Source organism: Talpa occidentalis, unplaced genomic scaffold, assembly GCF_014898055.3.
Source record: "Talpa occidentalis isolate TD23 unplaced genomic scaffold, MPIMG_talOcc4v2.1 talOcc4.5, whole genome shotgun sequence".
NCBI classification, from domain to species: Eukaryota; Metazoa; Chordata; class Mammalia; order Eulipotyphla; family Talpidae; genus Talpa; species Talpa occidentalis.
The window spans coordinates 105,083,696-105,102,940 of NW_023604861.1; the positions used below are offsets into that span (position 1 = coordinate 105,083,696).

Below are 19,245 nucleotides of genomic sequence, written 5' to 3' on the forward strand. Positions count from 1 at the left end.
AATAGCAAGGTGTCTTTCTCCAGGCGCCTGATGGTGGCATAGCCAGAAAAGAGAGCTGCCGAGCGAGTTTTGGTATACACTTCCTGACTCATCACAGATTGGGATGCTCAGTGTATTTTGTTTATTTTGTAAACCATGTAGGAGGAGAAGCTGGTTCTTTATGGTGCATTTGTCTTAGAAGTAGTTGTTTTCTGGGTGTGAACTTAGATAGAGAATAAGAAAATCAGGATTTCCCTGGTGGCCTAGGGGGTAAGACTCAGCACTATCATAGCTACAGCCTGAGTTCAATCCCTGGCCAGGGAGCTAACCAACATAATGGCTCAGCAGACCTCTCCTGTCTCACCCACTCTCTCCTCACCAGTGTATTTCAGTAAATCCACCTGTCTGCTCCTCACTCTGGCGCTGGTGAATCCCCTCATCTCCTGCCCCTCTGACCTACACCCCAGTTCTTCTACACAAAAATAAAAAAATTTTATTTTTTATTTTTTTTTTTTTTATAGAGGCATGCTTTATTTATTAGTTTGCTGGTTTGTTTGTTTGTTTTGTTTATACATGCACTGGGTACAGTCAGAAGCGCGGGAGGGTGAGAGAATTCACCAGAGCCAGAGCGGGGAGCAGAGCAGGCAGAAGGACCGAAGTACACTGCTGAGGGGAGCAGCGGGCGGCAGGAGAGGTCTGCGCGCCATGTGGGACCCTCCTCCGGTGGCCGGGGAGCAGCCGGGGATCGAACCGGCGCCGTAGAGGCCGCGCGCAGCTTCGCAACCCAGCGCTCAACCGCTGCGCCACCGGGGAGGCCCAATAAAAAAATTTTAAAAAGAAAAAAAGAGTAAGAAAATTGCTGTTAATCATTCTAAGTTAATCATGTCACTTTAGACATGCTTCCTAAATAAAGTCACTCTCTGAGGCACATATTCTTCAGAGAAGTACAGAGCCAAGTCATTCCCATGAAAAATCTGTATATAACATATGAAAAGAAAATTAAGATAGCTCAACTTGATTTTAAACATTCAGCTTCCCCCCAAAATTACTTCTTTACCATATTAAAACAGGGACTTTGTGGGATTTCAGAATTGCATGTACTATTTCATATTTACCTTTTTTGGACTCTGTTGTATAATCTACCATTGTATGAATTTGAATTAAATATAACACACTATAATTTAGAATTCCTTAGAATTCTTTTAACAAGATTATTCCATAGAAATGACCTGCCAAATGCATTGCCCACGTAGTATGGATACGGCCATGTAATTGTAGTGCCAGCCACCCAAAATAAATCGGATTTATTTTTATATAACATAACTCCAAAGAATTTAGAATAAAGATGTAAAATAAGTCCCAAAGATTAGTGGGAGGATAATTAGAGAACAAATAGAGACAGATTGTTAAGAAGAATGCTGATGGGATGAAAGCCAGGAGAGAAGATGGGAAATAGGAGTCTTTTTGTACCTTAAAAAATTCAGGAGAAGCAGGTGTGTGGTTACACGTGGGTGCATGGACCCCAAGTTGTTCTCTCCTGGGCCAGATGGTAGCCCTCTGTCTTAAAGAAAGCCAAGAACACCAGCTATAACATCTCCCAGCAACTGGTGTCTTGGTTGCTTCTTATTAAAATTATTGTTCTCTGCTTCAGTTTTCTGAAGAACACAGAGAACACCCTTTTTTGACTAAAGCATTACTCAAATGGATGCCTTCAGTTTTAGAATAGAGAAATATGAACTAAAAATGACTCAGAATTAAAATCTTCTTACCATGTTTCTGTTTCCCCATCTGGCATGTTCTCATTTTTAGACCCTGTCCATATGTTTCAAATGTTCCTTTTCTCTGTTATATTTTAGTGTCTGTCCCTGGGGACAGAGGGGGTCCAGAGGGGTGCTTGTTTACCAACATGCACCACCATGCTGACTGCTGAACCCCTTGGGTGACAGTGAGCGTGGGGACCTCCTTTGGGGGGGCCTTGGCTCCTGTCGAGTCCTCTGTCCAGTGCTTACCCTGCTCTCTATGAGAGCGCAGTGGGCATCTGTACCGCTCCTGCCCGGTCCATTTAGGTCAGGGTCTAACTGGTGGACTTAAAAGTCAGTTACTCTCGTCATCTTTTGTCTGGAAGTTGGTCCCATGATCAGCTCCTCTAAGCTTCTGTTGCCTTCCCTTCATTACTTTCCCCTCTCTGCTTTTGAACTCTGATTCTGACCACTCCAGTTGTCCCCAGCCAGGGAAACCACCTGGGGCCCAGTCCTATGTAAGTTTTCAAGGCTGGGATCAACTACGGTTCCCCATGGAAGCAGCTGTCCTACGACTGCTGTTTGCAGGGAATCTTACTTGATTTGTTTTTGGGTTTCTAATTTTTCAAGGAGTATAGAAGTTTATTATCTAACTTGGAACATTTACAAGTGGGTATGAGTTCGGAGCAGGCCTTTGAGCCCTCGGAGCAGCCCCTGAGGCTCAGGCTGGCTGCTGTTCCTGAAAGCCACGTATGAACAAGGGCAGGAGGCAGGAGCCCAATTCCGTCAGAGTCTTAGTCCTGGAGCACAGGCAGGTGAACAATCCTGTAAATTATTAATATATAGTGAGGTTACTTCTTAGTGATCAGATTGGGTCCATTCAGCCTTTCTACCCATCCATATGTGGACATGGGCTCCTTTTTTTTTTTTTTTTGCTGTCTGCATGAAGGTTCATTTTGCATTGATTACACATTTACTTTGTGACTCTTACAGGGGTCCTGGTGTTTTAACTCTTCTGACCCAGAGGGCAGCAGGTTCATCTCTGTTGAGAAAGTACCACCTGTGCTTTTCATTACTTGATCCTACCTCTGTCCCTGATCAAAAAAGAAAACAATTACACGATATAATAGCAGTGCCCTCAATGACAGCAGTCATTTGGGTTCTTGTGTGCCAGACACCGCGCCAAGGACATTCCTCAGTTGGCGGTCAGTGCCATTGGCAACCTTGTACGACATGAAAAAACTGAGGGCAGAGATGCTACAGAATTGCCAAAGGCAAAAGCAAGTAGGTGTAGAAACTGGACTTAGAACGTGGTCTGAAAAAGCAGACTGAAGTCTTTCTACAACAGTCCTTTCACAACTGGGGAACCTGTGTACCCTATCGCTATACTTGTCTTCATTATGCTCCACTTTTCTTAGTAGGTATCATCTTGAAAATTCGCGTGCGTCCTGAACTTTTGCCAGTGGATTGACACTTTAAGTAATGCACCAGAATGTCATTTCTAATCCTTTCCAAATCTTGTACACCCTTTTGCATATTCAAAAATGACTGTGCTAATGGATTGGGTATATGTGTTGAGAGGTACTAAATATGTATTTTTAATTAAAAATTATAATTAAAACATTTTGAAACTTCTTTTCATTGGCATCTGTGTTACCATTCGACTTTCACATTTGATGGAAAAGCCTATGCTTTGAAACCATTTTTTTTCAAACTTCCACATTCATCTTGTTATTTGCCTGCCTGCTTACAAATGACTGGATTTTCTTAAACCATGATTCAAAATTCCTGTTCAGAGCCTTGGACACAAGAACCTATGTGATAATAGGTCCTTTGCCTATGATACTTCTCCCTCTGACAGGCTCCTGGCACATTCACCCTCTGGAGAAGTTACCATGAGGACAAAGGCATGGTGTGTGGTTCCCTTGTCCCTCCCTCAACCCCTTACCTACCCAGTCGATGTGGTTTGCCTCTGGGATGGCAGCTCCTTTTGTCTTATGAATCTCCTTCTTCCCCCTTTGCACTGAACTTGGGGATTTTGTTTGGCATGCAGTCATGTTTCACTATAAAGTAAGATGCCTGGGAATAATAAAACTAAGCCTCCTAGATGCTATTCCAGATTGGGGAAGAGAAAAAGGGGATTTGGGTGAGGAACTCATGGACAATGGACATCTCGAACCACTGACTTACAGGTATGTGAGTGCCCGGCATGTGGTAGGGTCTCAAAGTTTTGTTGGAGGAGGAATAAATGAAGCAGGCTTTGAAGGAAGAGGCTGGCATGGTATCCACTTGGGGGCTTGCTAACTGTGATAATCAGCCTGCTCCTAATTTATCTGTGAGCAGTGTTGGTGATGTATGTGTGCATTATCACCGAGGTCAATCTGGAAGGTCTGAGAAGTTCATATAAACAGTGGTGATGAAATAGGAAGTAGAGTTTATTAACTGAGTGTTTTTTTGAATAGCAGGCCCTGAGGCCAAACAGAGACTGGGCACGGCCTTCCTCAGGGTGATAAATACAGGGCAGTGGGACTGGTGCCGACATAGAGGGGGTGGGTGCTCCTGGGCCATGTGGAAGACAGGCTGTTTCTGGGGGAGTGACCTCACATACTCTGCAGATATTTGGGATCAACCCTCACTGTACTGAGGAGGAAAGATGCTTACTGAGTTTTTTTCTCGCTGGTGCTGGAGCTGTCCACAAGCTCATGGTGTTTTCCTGTAGACTGTATTTGCAGCAGTCTTGTTGGGGGAATGCAGATTGACCAAGATTTTAGAAAAGACCTTGAGTTTTAACTCTAAAATCTAGATTTAAGCTGCTAGGGGAAGAAAGGTTCTTGGTCCAGCTGAATTTTCAGCCCTTAACCTGCCCTGTTGTGGTACATTCTGGTTGTCAAAAAGATACATTGTCCCCTCTTGCTGTCAGGACCTTACAGAGCATGGATGGGAACTGTTCTGCCCTCCAACAGTGACAACAAAGGACTTGAATTTTACGCAAATAAAGTTGGTACCCAAAGAGACATGGCAGCCCTATCAAAGGCTATGTTTAGTACAGAAGTGGTTAGGAATTGAGGATTCCTCTTTAAGCATATCCAGTTCTGATACATGATTCCACAGTGACAGATGAAAAGACGACTGTCTGCCAGCCACACTTGGGAGAGAGTTAGGTTGACAAGCTTCTTGCTTCTAGTTCTGCCAACCTCAACTTGACAGGCTTTGCTCCTGCCCTGCCCAATGTTGTCTCTGGTTTCAGGACAGAGGCTGTGCCCGGCACACAGGCTGCCTCCCTAGTCTCCTCTTACGTCCTTCTCTGCCTTCCACTCTTCTCCTCTCCAGAGCTCACGTGTGCCCAGAAGCAGCTGAAGCAGTGGAGCGATAGTGGTTGTGCTCATCTGTTTTACTCAGACTTGGCCTTGTTTCTGCCCAAGAGTCTGTCCCGCTCTCTTGAGCTGCTGTAGGGGTTTCTCTGGCAGCCTATGCCTATGATACCGCCTGCAGCTAATGCAATTGGTCCTGTCCTGAGTCCAATCTGATAGCCCCCAAAAAACTGAGGTTAGATTGCACTGCTAGCGTAGACTTGCTGTCATTGTCACCCAGATCAGACTTCTCATGATGGCCTTTGCAGTAAATATTTCAAAGCCCAAGATTCTCTTGACCTCAGACACCTGTGCACCTGCTGCTAGTGTGGGTGTTAGTCCCTCCACCACCCCCTCCTCCTTACTCCCATACCCAAAGCCAGGTAGTCCCAACCTATGACTATGTTATTGTCATGTCACCCAAATATACTATTTTTCTCAATGGAATCAACAGTCTGGTTTATTTAAGGAGGATAGGAGAGGAGTGAGAGTAGAGGCAGCATAATTTTAGGGTTTTTTTTTCCAGGGTTCTTAACTAAAGTGACGGAAAATCAACTCAAAAGTAGCAAAAGCCAAAAAAAAAAAAAAAAAAAAAAAAAGTAGCAAAAGCCAAAAAAAGGTGGGGTTGGGGTGAGTTTGGCTCACATCATTGGGAATATGAATGATCCTGGGGTTCAACTCCTGTCATCTGGGTTCTCTCTCTCTCTGCCCCACTCCTGCTCACCTCTGCCTCGTCAGTCTTCACATGGATTCCCGCAGTGTGGGCAGGTGCTGTCTGTGTACCCTGGTCTGCAGCGGTGGTGCTGGGAGAACTAGGACATACAGGTCTGAGCCATAGGTTCTCCCCATGGGCCAGTGAGGGAGGGAGGTCTGGGGGGAGGGACCCAGCTAAAGTCATGAGAAGAAGGGACTTTTGTTGAATACAAGAGAGGGTAAAGGGTGCTGAACAGATTAAAACCTCTTAACTGGGCACCTCAAAAAAAAAAATCCTTAATTTTGCTATATTTGAGTATGTTCCCTTTACATATTCAGAAATTTTGATGATAAAATTTTGGCACTGGCTAGTCTCTGCATAGTGAAATTTAACCATACCAGTATGTCTAAAAACAACGTACAAATTAAATGAACATATGACATGAAAAGCTATTAGAAGCCAAACATTAAATATATCCTAACTTTTTAATAAAAAGTTACTTTAGTTATTTTGTACCTTAATCAAATCCTGTCAGATCACCTGAGCATTTAATAATAAAAATCTTTTGTGATATTTCCCTGACTTTAATAATAAGTCCTAACCCTAATGGGGAAAGCCACACAAATTAATAGCTCCTATTTTTAGTGCACATGGCATTGTAAGTACAAGGAAATTTTTTTTATTAAATCTGGTTTATGTTATAAGTCTGTAACAAGTCTGTAGTAGCAAAACTAAAATGGCTTTATCCTAGAGCTCTTAAAACTTGGGGATGTTGTGTCTAAATGAATTGGCTTGAATATATTTCTGAACTATCAAATTTTTTGACATTTTGTCCTAAATCTCTAGAACTCTAGCTGGAAGATGAAAGTTAGAGCATATTTAAAAGTTGTCTCTTATAGTATCTTTTTATCTTAAAAGAGTATATAAAAGATTTTGACTTTAAAATCACTAACATTAATAATGTATGACATATTCAAGCTTTTATTAGAACTCAATCTTTAATGTATGTAATTTTATTCCAGAAAGTTAAAATGTGCTTATTATCATCAATGAAAATGTAACTCAGGATCAGAGCTCCAATAGCTTGATGCCAGAAAATTGTCTCAAAAGCTAAAAAGAATAGTTTACCTTTGAATCCAACTCTGCTCTCTGCCACTTAAAATGTTGCTGAGTGGTCACAGAGAGGAAAGACAGTTCCTGAAGGTGCACGTGTTAATATTTTATTGCTCTTATTAAATGCAGATAAAGTTCATTGCACAAACTTGTCATAAAAGTGGTCGCTGTGGAGGTGACTCTGTCAAGGAGTTTGTTACAAGGCCTGCCAGGCTGCTCTGTTCTCAGCCTGAAGACCTGTCACCCATCTGTCTGTGAACACACTGCAGACCACCCTCCTGCCCTCTGCCCAGCATCCTGGTAGAGCCAAGAGAGCAGTGGGCAGGGTAGGGGGAGGGTGGTGGGATCTCCTGCCCCACTATTCTAGGACAGCACATGTGGGGCCCCAGGTCTCACTCCCCATTATAAGTGTAGATTTAAGGAAACTGAGGTGTTCTCACAACCTAATCTTAATTGCACAAAATCTTGGTAACTCCTGAGCACATGCCACAGGAGTAACCTCTTGCCCTTTTTGAAAGCCAATTTCCATTCCTTCTTTGTTCTTCTTCATGCCAAGGTGTTGCAGTTCATGCATTATTGAATAAGCAATGCAGAAAGTCACTGCGTCGCAAAAAAAAAAAAAAAAAAAAAAAAACCTTACTTAACCCCACTGACTACAGTTTGCCAGCAACTGGAAAGATTTTCTAGTGGTCACGTTGTAGGTATTTTCACCCATAATACGATTTATCCAAAGCACTGTGCAGCAAAACCTCTATCCAGAATGCTCAAGCACTAGATAAATTTTGTCAGTTGGATTTTATGATTCATTTGAAAGAAAAGCACATCATTTGAAGTCACCCCAAATCTTCCTAAAACACAATCATACACCCCCATACATCGGGAAGGCCGACATGGCAGGGACGGAAGTGCCTGTGTGCCTTGCACTGTGCCGGCTGGGAGAGAGTGTGTCAGTGACAGAGACAGATGGGCCACGTGGGCCTACTGTTGGATATTCCTCCTGTCCCCCGACTGTGCTGCCAAAGATTTTGTGATTGGGTGCAAGATGAGCGGGCTTCAAGGGCAAGTGCTGTTGTATACTCCCAACTGGTGAGAGAGGGGTAGCATAAGTGCGTGTGCCAGGTAAACGAACACCATTCAAAAATGCCTTTAGTATATCTGTGTTTTTTCCAAAACATGATCTGCTACATTTTGGCTAGTACCTGTTTATTTATAGTAGGGAACGATACTTAAGATTGTGTGTGAGGATTTGCCTCTCCTGAGGGGAAAGAAGAAAAAAAAATCACATTCTTTTTATTAAAACCCAACACACACATTGATGACCAAATTTATGTTTGTTACAAGTGGGAGAAGTAAGTGGGATGACTAATGAAGAAAAAAAAAATGAAGCAGAAGATGTGTAAAAAATATATACACAGAAAAAAGTGGGAAACTGTGGCCTCCCAAGCTGCCTCTTTCCCTAAAAGGTAGCAGATTTACCTTTGAATGAGTGACATTGGTGGAGTGGAGCTGGCACCCGCTGTGGGTTGACCAGGGCCTGGGGCTGCAGCATGGGTCTCCTGTCTGACCTGGGTTGGCGGGGAGCTCAGCAGACTCTCTGTGAGACACACACAGCTCACTGCCTGTTGTGCATTTGAGCCCTTCGCCTGAGAGCTCATGGCTGTCACATGGCTTTGAGTAGTGAGGATCAGGCAATAAGACAACAGTGGAGGGTTGCTGAGCCCCCCCAGGGATTGCTCTGTCATAGACATCATATTAGAGACAGCCTGACTCTTGGTTGCAGTTAATTGTCCTCATACAGAAATGTCACCTGCTCCCTTACCTCTCACCCCCTACACATTGCCCAACACCTTGTCCCCAAGTCCACCCCCACCCATGGGCAGCTTTTTTGCTGTTTTGGATATTCTCTGCAGTGAATGGGGAAGGTCAAATTGAGTCTTGTTTTGCCAACACCTTAGGATCTCCCAGTTCTGTCCCACAGGCCCCTGGCTCTGGGTATTGGACAGAATCGGGAAGGGGAGGAAGAGAGGAAACAAGGGGAACCAGAGGCCCCTTTCTCAGCATCCAAGTGATTGTTCCATCCAAGTGATTGTGCCGCCACATGTCCCTCAGCCTGTTCTAGCCAATTGCGTCACTTGTCCTCGGGCCCCTGACCTGTTCTTCAAGATACAATTCTTATCCTAAATCTTCATTTCCTAAACTTCAGCCCCACTTCTACCTGCTTACACGGGGACCGTTTTCACTCCCTAGAAACAGAAAGGTTTTATCGCTATTGGTGAGTGGTGGGGAGTGTCATGAGGATAGATTCTTGACACCCCAACACAGAGTCCTGAAAGCATTTCTCATAAAAATCACGGTGCAATGATGGTGCAACTATCATAGACATCACCCCTCTAACAGAACAGTGCCTCTTATCCGTCATGGATTATATAGGCTTCTGTTGGGGCCACGGGTCTGACTGTGCCATGTGTGTTGTACCATTTCCCTGATATATTTCTGCCTCAGTTTCCCTATTTTCAAAAATGGTGGGGATGTCCACTTTGTCATAGAACTGTCATGAGAGAAAAAATCATAATGTAGATGTCGGTGTGATTGGGTTTCTCCTTATTCATCCCAGACACCTACCTCTTGAATTTCACTGCCGTAGCAACTATGTATGACATTGCTGTCATGGAATATGTTCCCCAGCTGCCAAAAGCCTGACAGGCAAGCTTTCTTATTTAGTGGGCCATCTGGCTCTGGTAGGATCATGGTCCAGGACATTCAAAAAGGACTTTGGCCCTCTGGTAAAATACTGTCTGAGGGAGAAAAAAAAAAAAAAAAATCAAAGTCCTATGCTTTATATTTATAATCTGAATTTAGGTACCTGTTATGGACAAAATTAACATCCCTCAATTCATATGTTGAATTCCTAACCTCCCCAATATCTCAGGATGTGACTGTGTGCGGTGTATGACCTTAAAGTGGTTAATGAAGTTAAAATTTAAGGATGGGCCTTTGAGGGCGGGCCCTAATCCAAAGTGACTATCTTATAAGACACACAGTAAAATAGTATTCTGCCATGAGGAAGAAGGAAATCTTATGATTTGTGACATGGATAGACCTTGAAGGCATTATGTTAAGATAAATTAGACAGGGCCTCCCTGGCGGCATAGGGGTTAAGTCATAGCACTATCCCAGGGAGCTAACCCCACATATGGCAGCAGACCTTTCCTGTCTCGCCCGCTGCTCTCCTCAGCAGTGTATTTCAGTCATTCCGCCTGTTCTGTTCCCTACCCTGTCTCTGGTGAATCCTCTCACCCCCTGCACCTCTGATCTATACCCAAGTTCTTCTACACAAAAATTAAAATTAAAAAAAAAATTTAAATAAACATACACAGAGGGAAGACAGCCACTTACAAGTCAAAGAGAAGCCTCAGACGGACTCATCCTGGCAACACCCTGATCTTGATTTACAGGCCCCAGAGAATGAGAGAATTAATTTTTGTTGTTTAGACATCTCAGTCTGATTCTTTGTTATGGCTACACTAGTCAACAGATTCAGTGCCATTAAGTGTACATTTTATGGGTTAGAAACTAAGACACAGAGATTAAGTAAATTGCCTAAGAGTCCAGCTATGATTTACTCTGAAAATCCTCCCAATTATTCAGCTGTATTACCCACTCCTCCCTCGCCTGGTTGCCTCAAAGACTGTTTAGATCACATTAAAGCAAAATGGATTAATGGCCGTGGTATGGTTGCTATGTAGAATGTTTTGGTCTTGGTAGAGAAATGGAGGCTCTGTTTGGGCAGAGAGTATGTCCTGTTTATTCGCTTTCCCTAAAATCTAAGATGGTGCCTGGCAGGACCTTGGTAGAAGAAATAATTTATTTAAATTATTTTGTGTTTGAAAAAGGTCTTCAAAGTGGGCCTCCCTGGTGGCGCAAGGGGTTAAGCACCGCACTGTGAAGCAATCCACAGCCTCTGCAGCACAAGTTCAATCCCTGGCCAGCCAGGGAGAAACCCAAAGGGCACAGCGGACCTCTCCTGTCTCGCCCGCTGCTGCCCTCAGCAGTGTATTTCAGTCAGTCTGCTTGTTCTGTTCCCTGCTCTGTCTCTGGTAAATCCTCTCACCCCCCGCATCTCTGGCCTATACCCCAGCTCTTGTATGCATAAATAAATAAATCTTTTTTTTTAAAAAAAAAAAAGGTCATCAAAGTAATATATTCATATGCAATCAGTTGCAAAATGTTTTCAACAATTTATTATGAAGGCTAAATTCCAGTGTCTTTTCTGGAAATCTTGACACCTTTATGTTCTGAAAACTGTTCTTACCTAAGTAATTTCTTAAGTAGCTTTTGGTACTCACAAATTTGAACAGATCTATTAAGAAGTTATTTCTAAATAGTATGTCTTACAATCTTCGTTGCCAGAAAACATTGCACTCTGCCCAGTTGTTGCTGTGTAGGCGCTGACTAGGCCATGAATTTTGTGCCTGCAGAGCTCACTTCCACAGCAGTCTGCCTTCGGAATAATATACTCTGCCCTTTCTCTCGTGGCATAAATCCTGTTGAAATGACATGGAAGTATTATTTCTAAGATGGAGAGGTTCTGATTTTCATGTAAAGCAAGTTAATTCTTTCATTTTCAACTTGGTCCAACACCCTGGTTGCATTTCCATGTACCTGAGTAAAATGGTGCAAAAAGAAAAAACAGAAGCCGCTAGTTGAAAGAATTGGTGCATTTATTTGAAAATCCATGGAAAGACCACCTCAGTGGGCTGTCACCCCATACGCACCCTTTCCCAACTGGTGGCACTGAGCTGGGGGCCCATCTAGAAGGCAGTCCTCTGCATCTACGACCAGCATGATATAGCACTTTTACTCCCTCTTGACCTCCCTGCCTGCTGGGCAGGGGAGCTGTCCTCCCATTGAAGGAATAAAAGGGGAGAGAGTACAAATTATCTATAAAAGTGCTTTGGTTTTTTGAAGGAAAAAAAAATCTGCAAATAGCTACAGTTTTGTTACCATCCAAATTCATGTGTTGACTAAGGTAAGAGGTTGAAGCAGGGATGGTGGGTGAGTAGCCACCTTTCAGGAGAAGCTGAAAGGTATGGCCAGCCCCACCAGTTCAGGGTCTGATGTGCTTTCTTCCTTGAGGCTCACTTCTCAAGAGGTTCTGGAATTTTAACCAGGTTAAATCATTTTTGCTTTAGGGGTTTTAAAGCCATTTTCCTGATGCATACAGAGAAATGTTTCACATTACAACTCAGCACTGACACATATGTAATAGAAGCAGCAATGCTTTTCCTATGTTGATACACACTAAGATTTTCTGTTTTATTCCTTTAAAAAACCAACACACCCATGTAGGCTGGTCACAGTCCATTACACTGATTTTTAGAATCCACTGGTGGGTTTTGAATCAATATGAAAATTGCTGCCGTATAATAGGCATATCTAATTTTTCCTAATTCACTCGTCACAACCTTTTATGGGAAATGTCTACAGTTTTGAAAGAAGCAAATTTCAAGAAGAGCAGAAAGAAGAGTGTCAGGGGATGCTATACTTAGGGCACCTGCCACCTTTCCAGGGTGCTTGGACCAGAGGAAGGCCTAATGGAGCAGGGCAGAAGACCTGACCCAGCAGTACAGTTGGGGGGATCTTTGAGTTCTTTTATCCCACTTGCAGCCCACTACAAGAAGACAGAAGACAATCTGTCTTAGCCTTTATACCTTGCTTTTCTAAGTGTCACAAGAATTCTCTAAAAGCATATCATTGTTTTAGAAGTTCAGCTTTCCACTATTTTATCTTTGGTGTTGCTGGTACCCTGGAATATTTTTAAGAGTAAAATCAGTTTTGGACATTTTATTTTTGGACATATTTTTGGACATATTATTTCTGTAATGGCTGCAGTTGGTAACCATGATGTTTTGCCCCCCCTCCCCCCACTTAATGAGGAGGTCATGTCAGAATTCTGGGTGCCTGGATCACAAGCCAGGTGGCCCCTTCTAGTGCCCCTTCCACTGAGCCCTTGCTGTGTCTCCACAGGCCTGGGCAAGACTAAGAGGAAGACGAGCGCGCGCGATGCATCGCCCACCCCCAGCACGGACGCTGAGTACCCGGCCAACGGGGGCGGCGCTGACCGCATCTACGACCTCAACATCCCGGCCTTCGTCAAGTTCGCCTACGTGGCCGAGAGGGAGGATGAGCTGTCCCTGGTGAAGGGGTCGCGCGTCACGGTCATGGAGAAATGCAGCGACGGCTGGTGGCGAGGCAGCTACAACGGGCAGATCGGCTGGTTTCCCTCCAACTACGTCCTGGAGGAGGTGGACGAGGCGGCCGCCGAGTCCCCCAGCTTTCTAAGTCTGCGCAAGGGCGCCTCCATGAGCAATGGCCAGGGGGGGCGGGTCCTGCATGTGGTCCAGACGCTGTACCCCTTCAGTTCAGTCACCGAGGAGGAGCTCAATTTCGAGAAGGGAGAGACCATGGAAGTGATTGAGAAACCTGAAAATGACCCAGAGTGGTGGAAATGCAAAAATGCCCGGGGGCAGGTCGGCCTTGTCCCCAAAAACTACGTGGTGGTCCTAAGCGACGGGCCGGCCCTGCACCCGTCGCACACCCCGCAGATAAGCTACACGGGGCCTGCGTGCACCGGGCGCTTTGCGGGCAGAGAGTGGTACTACGGGAACGTGACGCGGCACCAGGCCGAGTGCGCGCTCAACGAAAGGGGCGTCGAGGGTGATTTCCTCATTAGGGACAGCGAGTCTTCGGTAAGTGCCCCTGGGTCTCCAGGTCGCCTGGTGCTGGGAACTTTCAGGAGAAAACTCTGTGTGTGTGTGTTGGGGGGAGAAGCAGGCAAAAGAGCGGTACAATTTGGTTCTTGCATGCCATTCCCATTTTCCTGTGAATACACTTGAAATAGTATAAAGATATTCGGGGCTCATATTAAATTCCATGAACCCCTTCTTCTGTACGACCTGCATCAGGTTGCTGCTCTGGGGTGTGCTTAGATTTGCTTTCAGTGGAACACTTACCTGTGGACGGTTGGCGCTATTCCCCTAGAGATGTATTCTTGCAGATGGGAGGGTAAGTAAAATGTTTTTTAGCTACTGAAGCTTGTCTTGCCTGCTAACTGAGATTATCTCTTTTCTATTCTAAGGACTCAAAACACATTTTTCTCCCAGGTTCCCATTTTGTTAATGACCCACCAGGGCCCTGGCGGTTGACTTTGCTTCTCTCTGGGTGAGAGGCACAGCAAATGTTCTCAGCCAGAGCGGCGCCTGGCTTCTTCCCCAACCTTTTGTTACTTGGTTTGTTTTCTTTTAAAACCATATAATCCCAAGGTCATCTCTGCCTTGAGCCACACCACTTTCATCGCTGAGAAGCTTTTAAAGCACTTGTGAACGGGACAGAAAAGAAAAAGACAGTTCTCAAGAGAGATGAGTTTGTGTATGTGGACTGAATGGGATGTCTGAGGCCACTTGACTTGCAGCAGATCCATTTCCAGCATAGACAAATTTGGGGTTTGTGTTTCGCATGTGTGGCTGAGTCTGTCTGCAATAACTGAGCCAGTACCTCCCAAGGTAGCCTTTTTGTATGTTCACCCATGTTTATAGACTTCTTTGCAAATACTTCTTCCGCATAGTCAGGCCCCCCAAAATGAGTATTAAGAGTCTTTTATGATTACACTGTATTGGTTATAGCCTACTTCAGTTTAATTTTTTTTAACACCAGCTATAAAACTAGTAAGCATGTACTTTGTACTATAATTGTTATCTAATAAGGTTGATAACACAATAATAAGTGTGTATTCAAAGCTCCTATTCATTGTCCTGAGAGGGAGCCAAGGTCACAAGAGTGTTTTTCTCCTGCGGAGAAACAGCTGCGATCGGTTTGTTGAGGAAAAGGAGCATCAGGATAGAGGAAACCCAACTCCTTTACAGTGTCAGCAACTCAGGAGTTAGCGGCAGCCTTAGATGTGCTGGGGCAAGCACACTGGGCCTAAACATTAGCTCCATCTGAAATCTGAATGCTGAGATTTCCTTATCCGCCTCCAGAGTTTATCATCTCTGGCAAGATATCACATTAAATTGTTCTCACGTGACGTAAACTCTGCACAGAGCTTCCTTTAGGTCATGTTTGAGACTTAAGAGAATTAAGTTCAGCAGCACTTTTAACTCTTTAAGCAGAAACTAAGAAAAAATGGAAAACAAATTGCAATATAAAGTGACCAGTCCAAGGTGCTTACCGGATGGTTATAATTCATAGACACAAAGTATAATCTTGATTTAGATTTAGAAATTTTTGAGTTCAAAATTTAAGAGACTGCTTAGAAAGGAGATGATAAAACAATCCCATTGTGTGGAGACTTCTGCCATGTTCATTCTTTTTTACTAGGGCTTGGGGAGAAGTAGACAGTCCCTGGAAGGAGGGTAGATGAGAAAAGCATCCTTCAGGTTGCTGACCTCACAAAAGACCTATTGCCTTTCTGTGGAACAAGCACATGCAGAAGGTCTGAGCTCAGGGACCAGGTGCTTTTGGATAGGGAGAGATGCCTGCTTTACCTAAATCGTGCTCCAGGGACCCTTAATTCTAGGCATGTGGGAGTAGAAGGAAGTTTGTGGTCAACTCTGTGTGCAGTGTACTGTCTTGGCCTGAGGCCCTACCACGGTGTGGGATGTTGGTGCACAGGGCTGCTTTTCTTGATATGCAGTGTGTGTTGCTGTGTGTGCCTGCCTGGTACAGGACTGCTGCAAGGGACTCTCGGGCACTGTGTTCCTCTTCTCCTGAGAGCAGAACTAGGCCAACTTTGCTGTTTCTCTTGCTCCTAGCCAGGGCTGTTCTCAGCTGTCATCTGGGACTGTTGAGGACTGTCCGATGGGCAGATCCACCCATTATTCCTTTTCCATGATCTATTTAGCCATTGCCTTTTGCCAGTGTCTCCCCGTCTCCTTTTTTTTCCCCCTGTTCATTTTGGCATTTCTAAGAGGAGAGCCTGGCTTTCAAAGCCACCACAAGGTCAACTTGAGCCCTTAAGTTCATGTCTCACAGTCATGGTATTGTGTGAGGATGGAGGTTTCTGATGGGGTCAGCCTTCCGGCACAGGACGCAGAGACATCTTCATTTAATTTCCTTCTTTCTTTGTGCTGGGTCTTTCCTTTGATTGAGGTTACTACAGGACACCTGACTTCTAAATAAGCAGACTGTTTTTTTAGAGTGCATCTTCAAGATGTTTATCTTTTTAAAAATATCCTGAGTGATTCCAGTATAAATAAGTTAGGCTCTTACTTTTGAGTATTTTGCATTTAAAAATATTTAGTATTTTCCTGTTTTGAAAAATAAAAGTATACCCAAGTCTAATCCTAGGAATTCTGCTTTTTCCAGAAGAAGTGCATATTTCAGGAAAAACAAACAAAAACATTGCCACAGCCTATGATATTATCACCAAGGTAGTGGGTATTTCAGAGTACTGGGTATTTCATTTTATCACTGAGTGAATGAGCAAATGAGCTTATTGGATCTCTTTCATGTCCCAAATCTCTGTATCTACATTTGTTCTTTCTTCCAGCTTCTCTTTCTTCTTCTTTACTCTCCTCTCCTGTCTGTAGTTGTCATGTATCTTTAGCAGCTAAAGGTGAAACATCATTTCTTTTTTTTTTTTTTAATAGAGGCATGTTTTTTTATTTATTTATTTGTTTGTTTGTTTGTTTGTTTTGTTTATACATGCACTGGGTACAGTCAGAAGCGCGGGAGGGTGAGAGAATTCACCAGAGCCAGAGCGGGGAGCAGAGCAGGAAACATCATTTCTTATTCTACATATTTAATTACCATACTGCCACCTGCTCATCCATAGTTCATGGAATCTGGAAAATGCAAAACTCCCACTTGGCCCCTGAAAGCTCATCATAAATCTGTATACAGTTGTCCACACTTACTCTATGGATAAGATTAAAAGATTATATTCACAATTTAAGAATAACCTGTAACTGAATTTCTGGTAAGCTGTGTAAGTTTTCTGTATTTCATTTTCTCAATTGTTACATTCCCCCATCTTTGGGAAGGTAATTCAGGTGAGGTCTGTAGAAGTGATTTAACCATGTAACATCAGCCATGTTTAGGAGGCCATTTTCCCACCATCAGATGTTAAAATCCCAAAAGATCACTTGTTTCCTCACACTTATTATGTCACATGGTTGTCTTTTGATATTAATTTTTTTGTCATATAACACATTTGTTTCTGATAGAGAAAAATTTATTTTATTAGAGGCAATTTAATGCACATATTGGCACACTAATAGTCCATGTGTGTTCATTCCTTGCTCTTTTATTTTTAAAACCTATTCAAAGTCTGGCCAAGAAGAAAGAATAAAATAATTAGCATAGTTACTTGCCATTTTTTTAAACTTTATTATTTGTTATAGAAATCACAATTTTTAATAAAACTTCCACCAGTTTCATTATTCCATCTCTCTTGCCACACTGTAATGTGTATCAGAAGCCCCTCAAGAGTTTGATATACTACAGATTGCTGGGTGCTACCCATGAAGTTTCTAATTCAAGAGGATTGGGACATAAAATTTTGCCTTCCTAGCACAGCACTTAGTGATGTTTTTACTGCTGATTTGGAGACTACACTTTGCATTCTTAATATTTTTTATACATTTCTATAATAGTTATTAAAACCCCATTTCTGATTCATACTATGCTTTCAAGAATTATAAGCACACTTATAGGTGAAAATTACAACTCTTTATGAAAGGCTTTCGATAATAGAGAAAGCACCAGAGAACATAACACGGTGTTAAAATTGCTTCTGATCAATGCTTGGTAGATGTGTTTGTGTGCAGGCAAGCTCTGGAAAGCAAGCTCCCAGCTCTTCTTTCCCTAATAAGAGGCCCCTGGTCAGGGATCTTGACCAGGAGTCCTTTGAAGGTATCATCACGAGGTGTGGGAGGACTTCACCAAGAAACGTTTACATTTTGTTCTAAAGAGGTGTGCATCTCTATTGTTGCCCAATAGAGATGGTTTCTAAAGTATTTTTTTCCAATATTACCAATATTCAGATATTCTAGGAGGCCAGGCAGAACCAGTCAGTTTCATCACAGTATTTTTAAAAAGTCAAGAGAAGAATGGTTCATAGTAAAAGTTGGGGCATAATTGTTGCCTGACCTTTGCTCAGAGAGGAGGAAAATTCTTTTTTCAGGAGCCACATTTGAGCCTTGTCTCTAACTGCCACACGCCTGCTAGGAAAAGCCATTAACTGGAGTCACCAGGTGTCTTAGGTGACCTGCAGACACTGGTGAGCTCTTTTGTAGTATGCTGCCCTGGAGCTCTGCATCTCGCCTCAACCCGCAGGCCCTGCAGCCAGAACTTCCAGAGGCCTCCCACCACGATGCTTTGGTTTCCTCTCTCATCTCTCCACCAGAATTTCATAAACCTTTAGTCTAGAACAAAATGTAGGCAAGAAAAATTTGTGGCAAAATATCCATAGCATGTGATTTGCCATTTGAATCATTTTTAAGTGTCAAGTTCAGTGGCGTTAAGTCCATTCACACATTTGTGTAACATTCGCCACCCACCCTTTCCAGGACTTTCCATCTCCCTAATTAGAACTCTACACCATTACATACTAACACCCACCTCTCCTCCCCCAGCCCTGGCAGCTTTCTGCTTTCTGTCTCTATGAATTCAATTACCCTGAGCACTTCACATGATTGGAACCATACAGTGTTTGTCCTTTCGTGACTGACTTATGTCGCATAGCATACTGTCCTCAAGGTTTATTCACACTTAGGCATGTGTGTCAGAATTTCATTCCTTTTTAAGGATGAATGAGATCCCTTTATGGACATGGACATGCCACTTTTTTTAATCCATTTATCTGTCAGCTGTCAATGAACACTAAGGTTGCTTTCACTTTTTGACTATTTTTAATATTGTTGCTATGAATGTGCATGTACAAGTAACAGTACAAGTTCCTGCCTCCAATTCTTTTAGGCATATATCCAAAAGTGGAATCGTATATCAGATGATAACTCATAACTCAGCATTTAATTTTTTAAGGAACTGCCATCTTTTCCACGACAGCTGCACCATTTAACATTCCCACCACCAGTGCACAAGGGCTTCAGTTTCTCCATATCCTCACCAACTCCCCCCCCACCCCCCATTTTGTTTTTCTTTACCCCTTCACAACCATCCTAAATGGTTGTGGTGTGGTATTGGCATTGTGGGATTTTACTAGCATCAACACGTAACCTTCTAACCTAGGGGAGGTTTCTCAGAGATCTCAGCAGTTCCTACATGGCCTGAGGAGCACAGAGTGAAAATAGTTACCCCAGAGTTCATAGCATAGAGAGTAGTTTGGTGGATAGTAACAAATAGTGACATG

General features: G+C 43.3%; 1 protein-coding gene across 9 annotated transcripts in view; it reads left to right on the plus strand.

The window, feature by feature from the left end:
* NCK2 (NCK adaptor protein 2) overlaps positions 1-19,245 on the plus strand; it is a 110,513-nt gene that overhangs the window by 82,516 nt on the left and 8,752 nt on the right. For all 9 annotated transcript variants that reach the window (XM_037528041.2, XM_037528048.2, XM_037528043.2 and 6 more), the window contains one exon: positions 12,903-13,624. In XM_037528041.2, the coding sequence (XP_037383938.1) occupies positions 12,903-13,624 (722 nt within the window). The remainder of the gene's footprint in view (positions 1-12,902; positions 13,625-19,245) is intronic.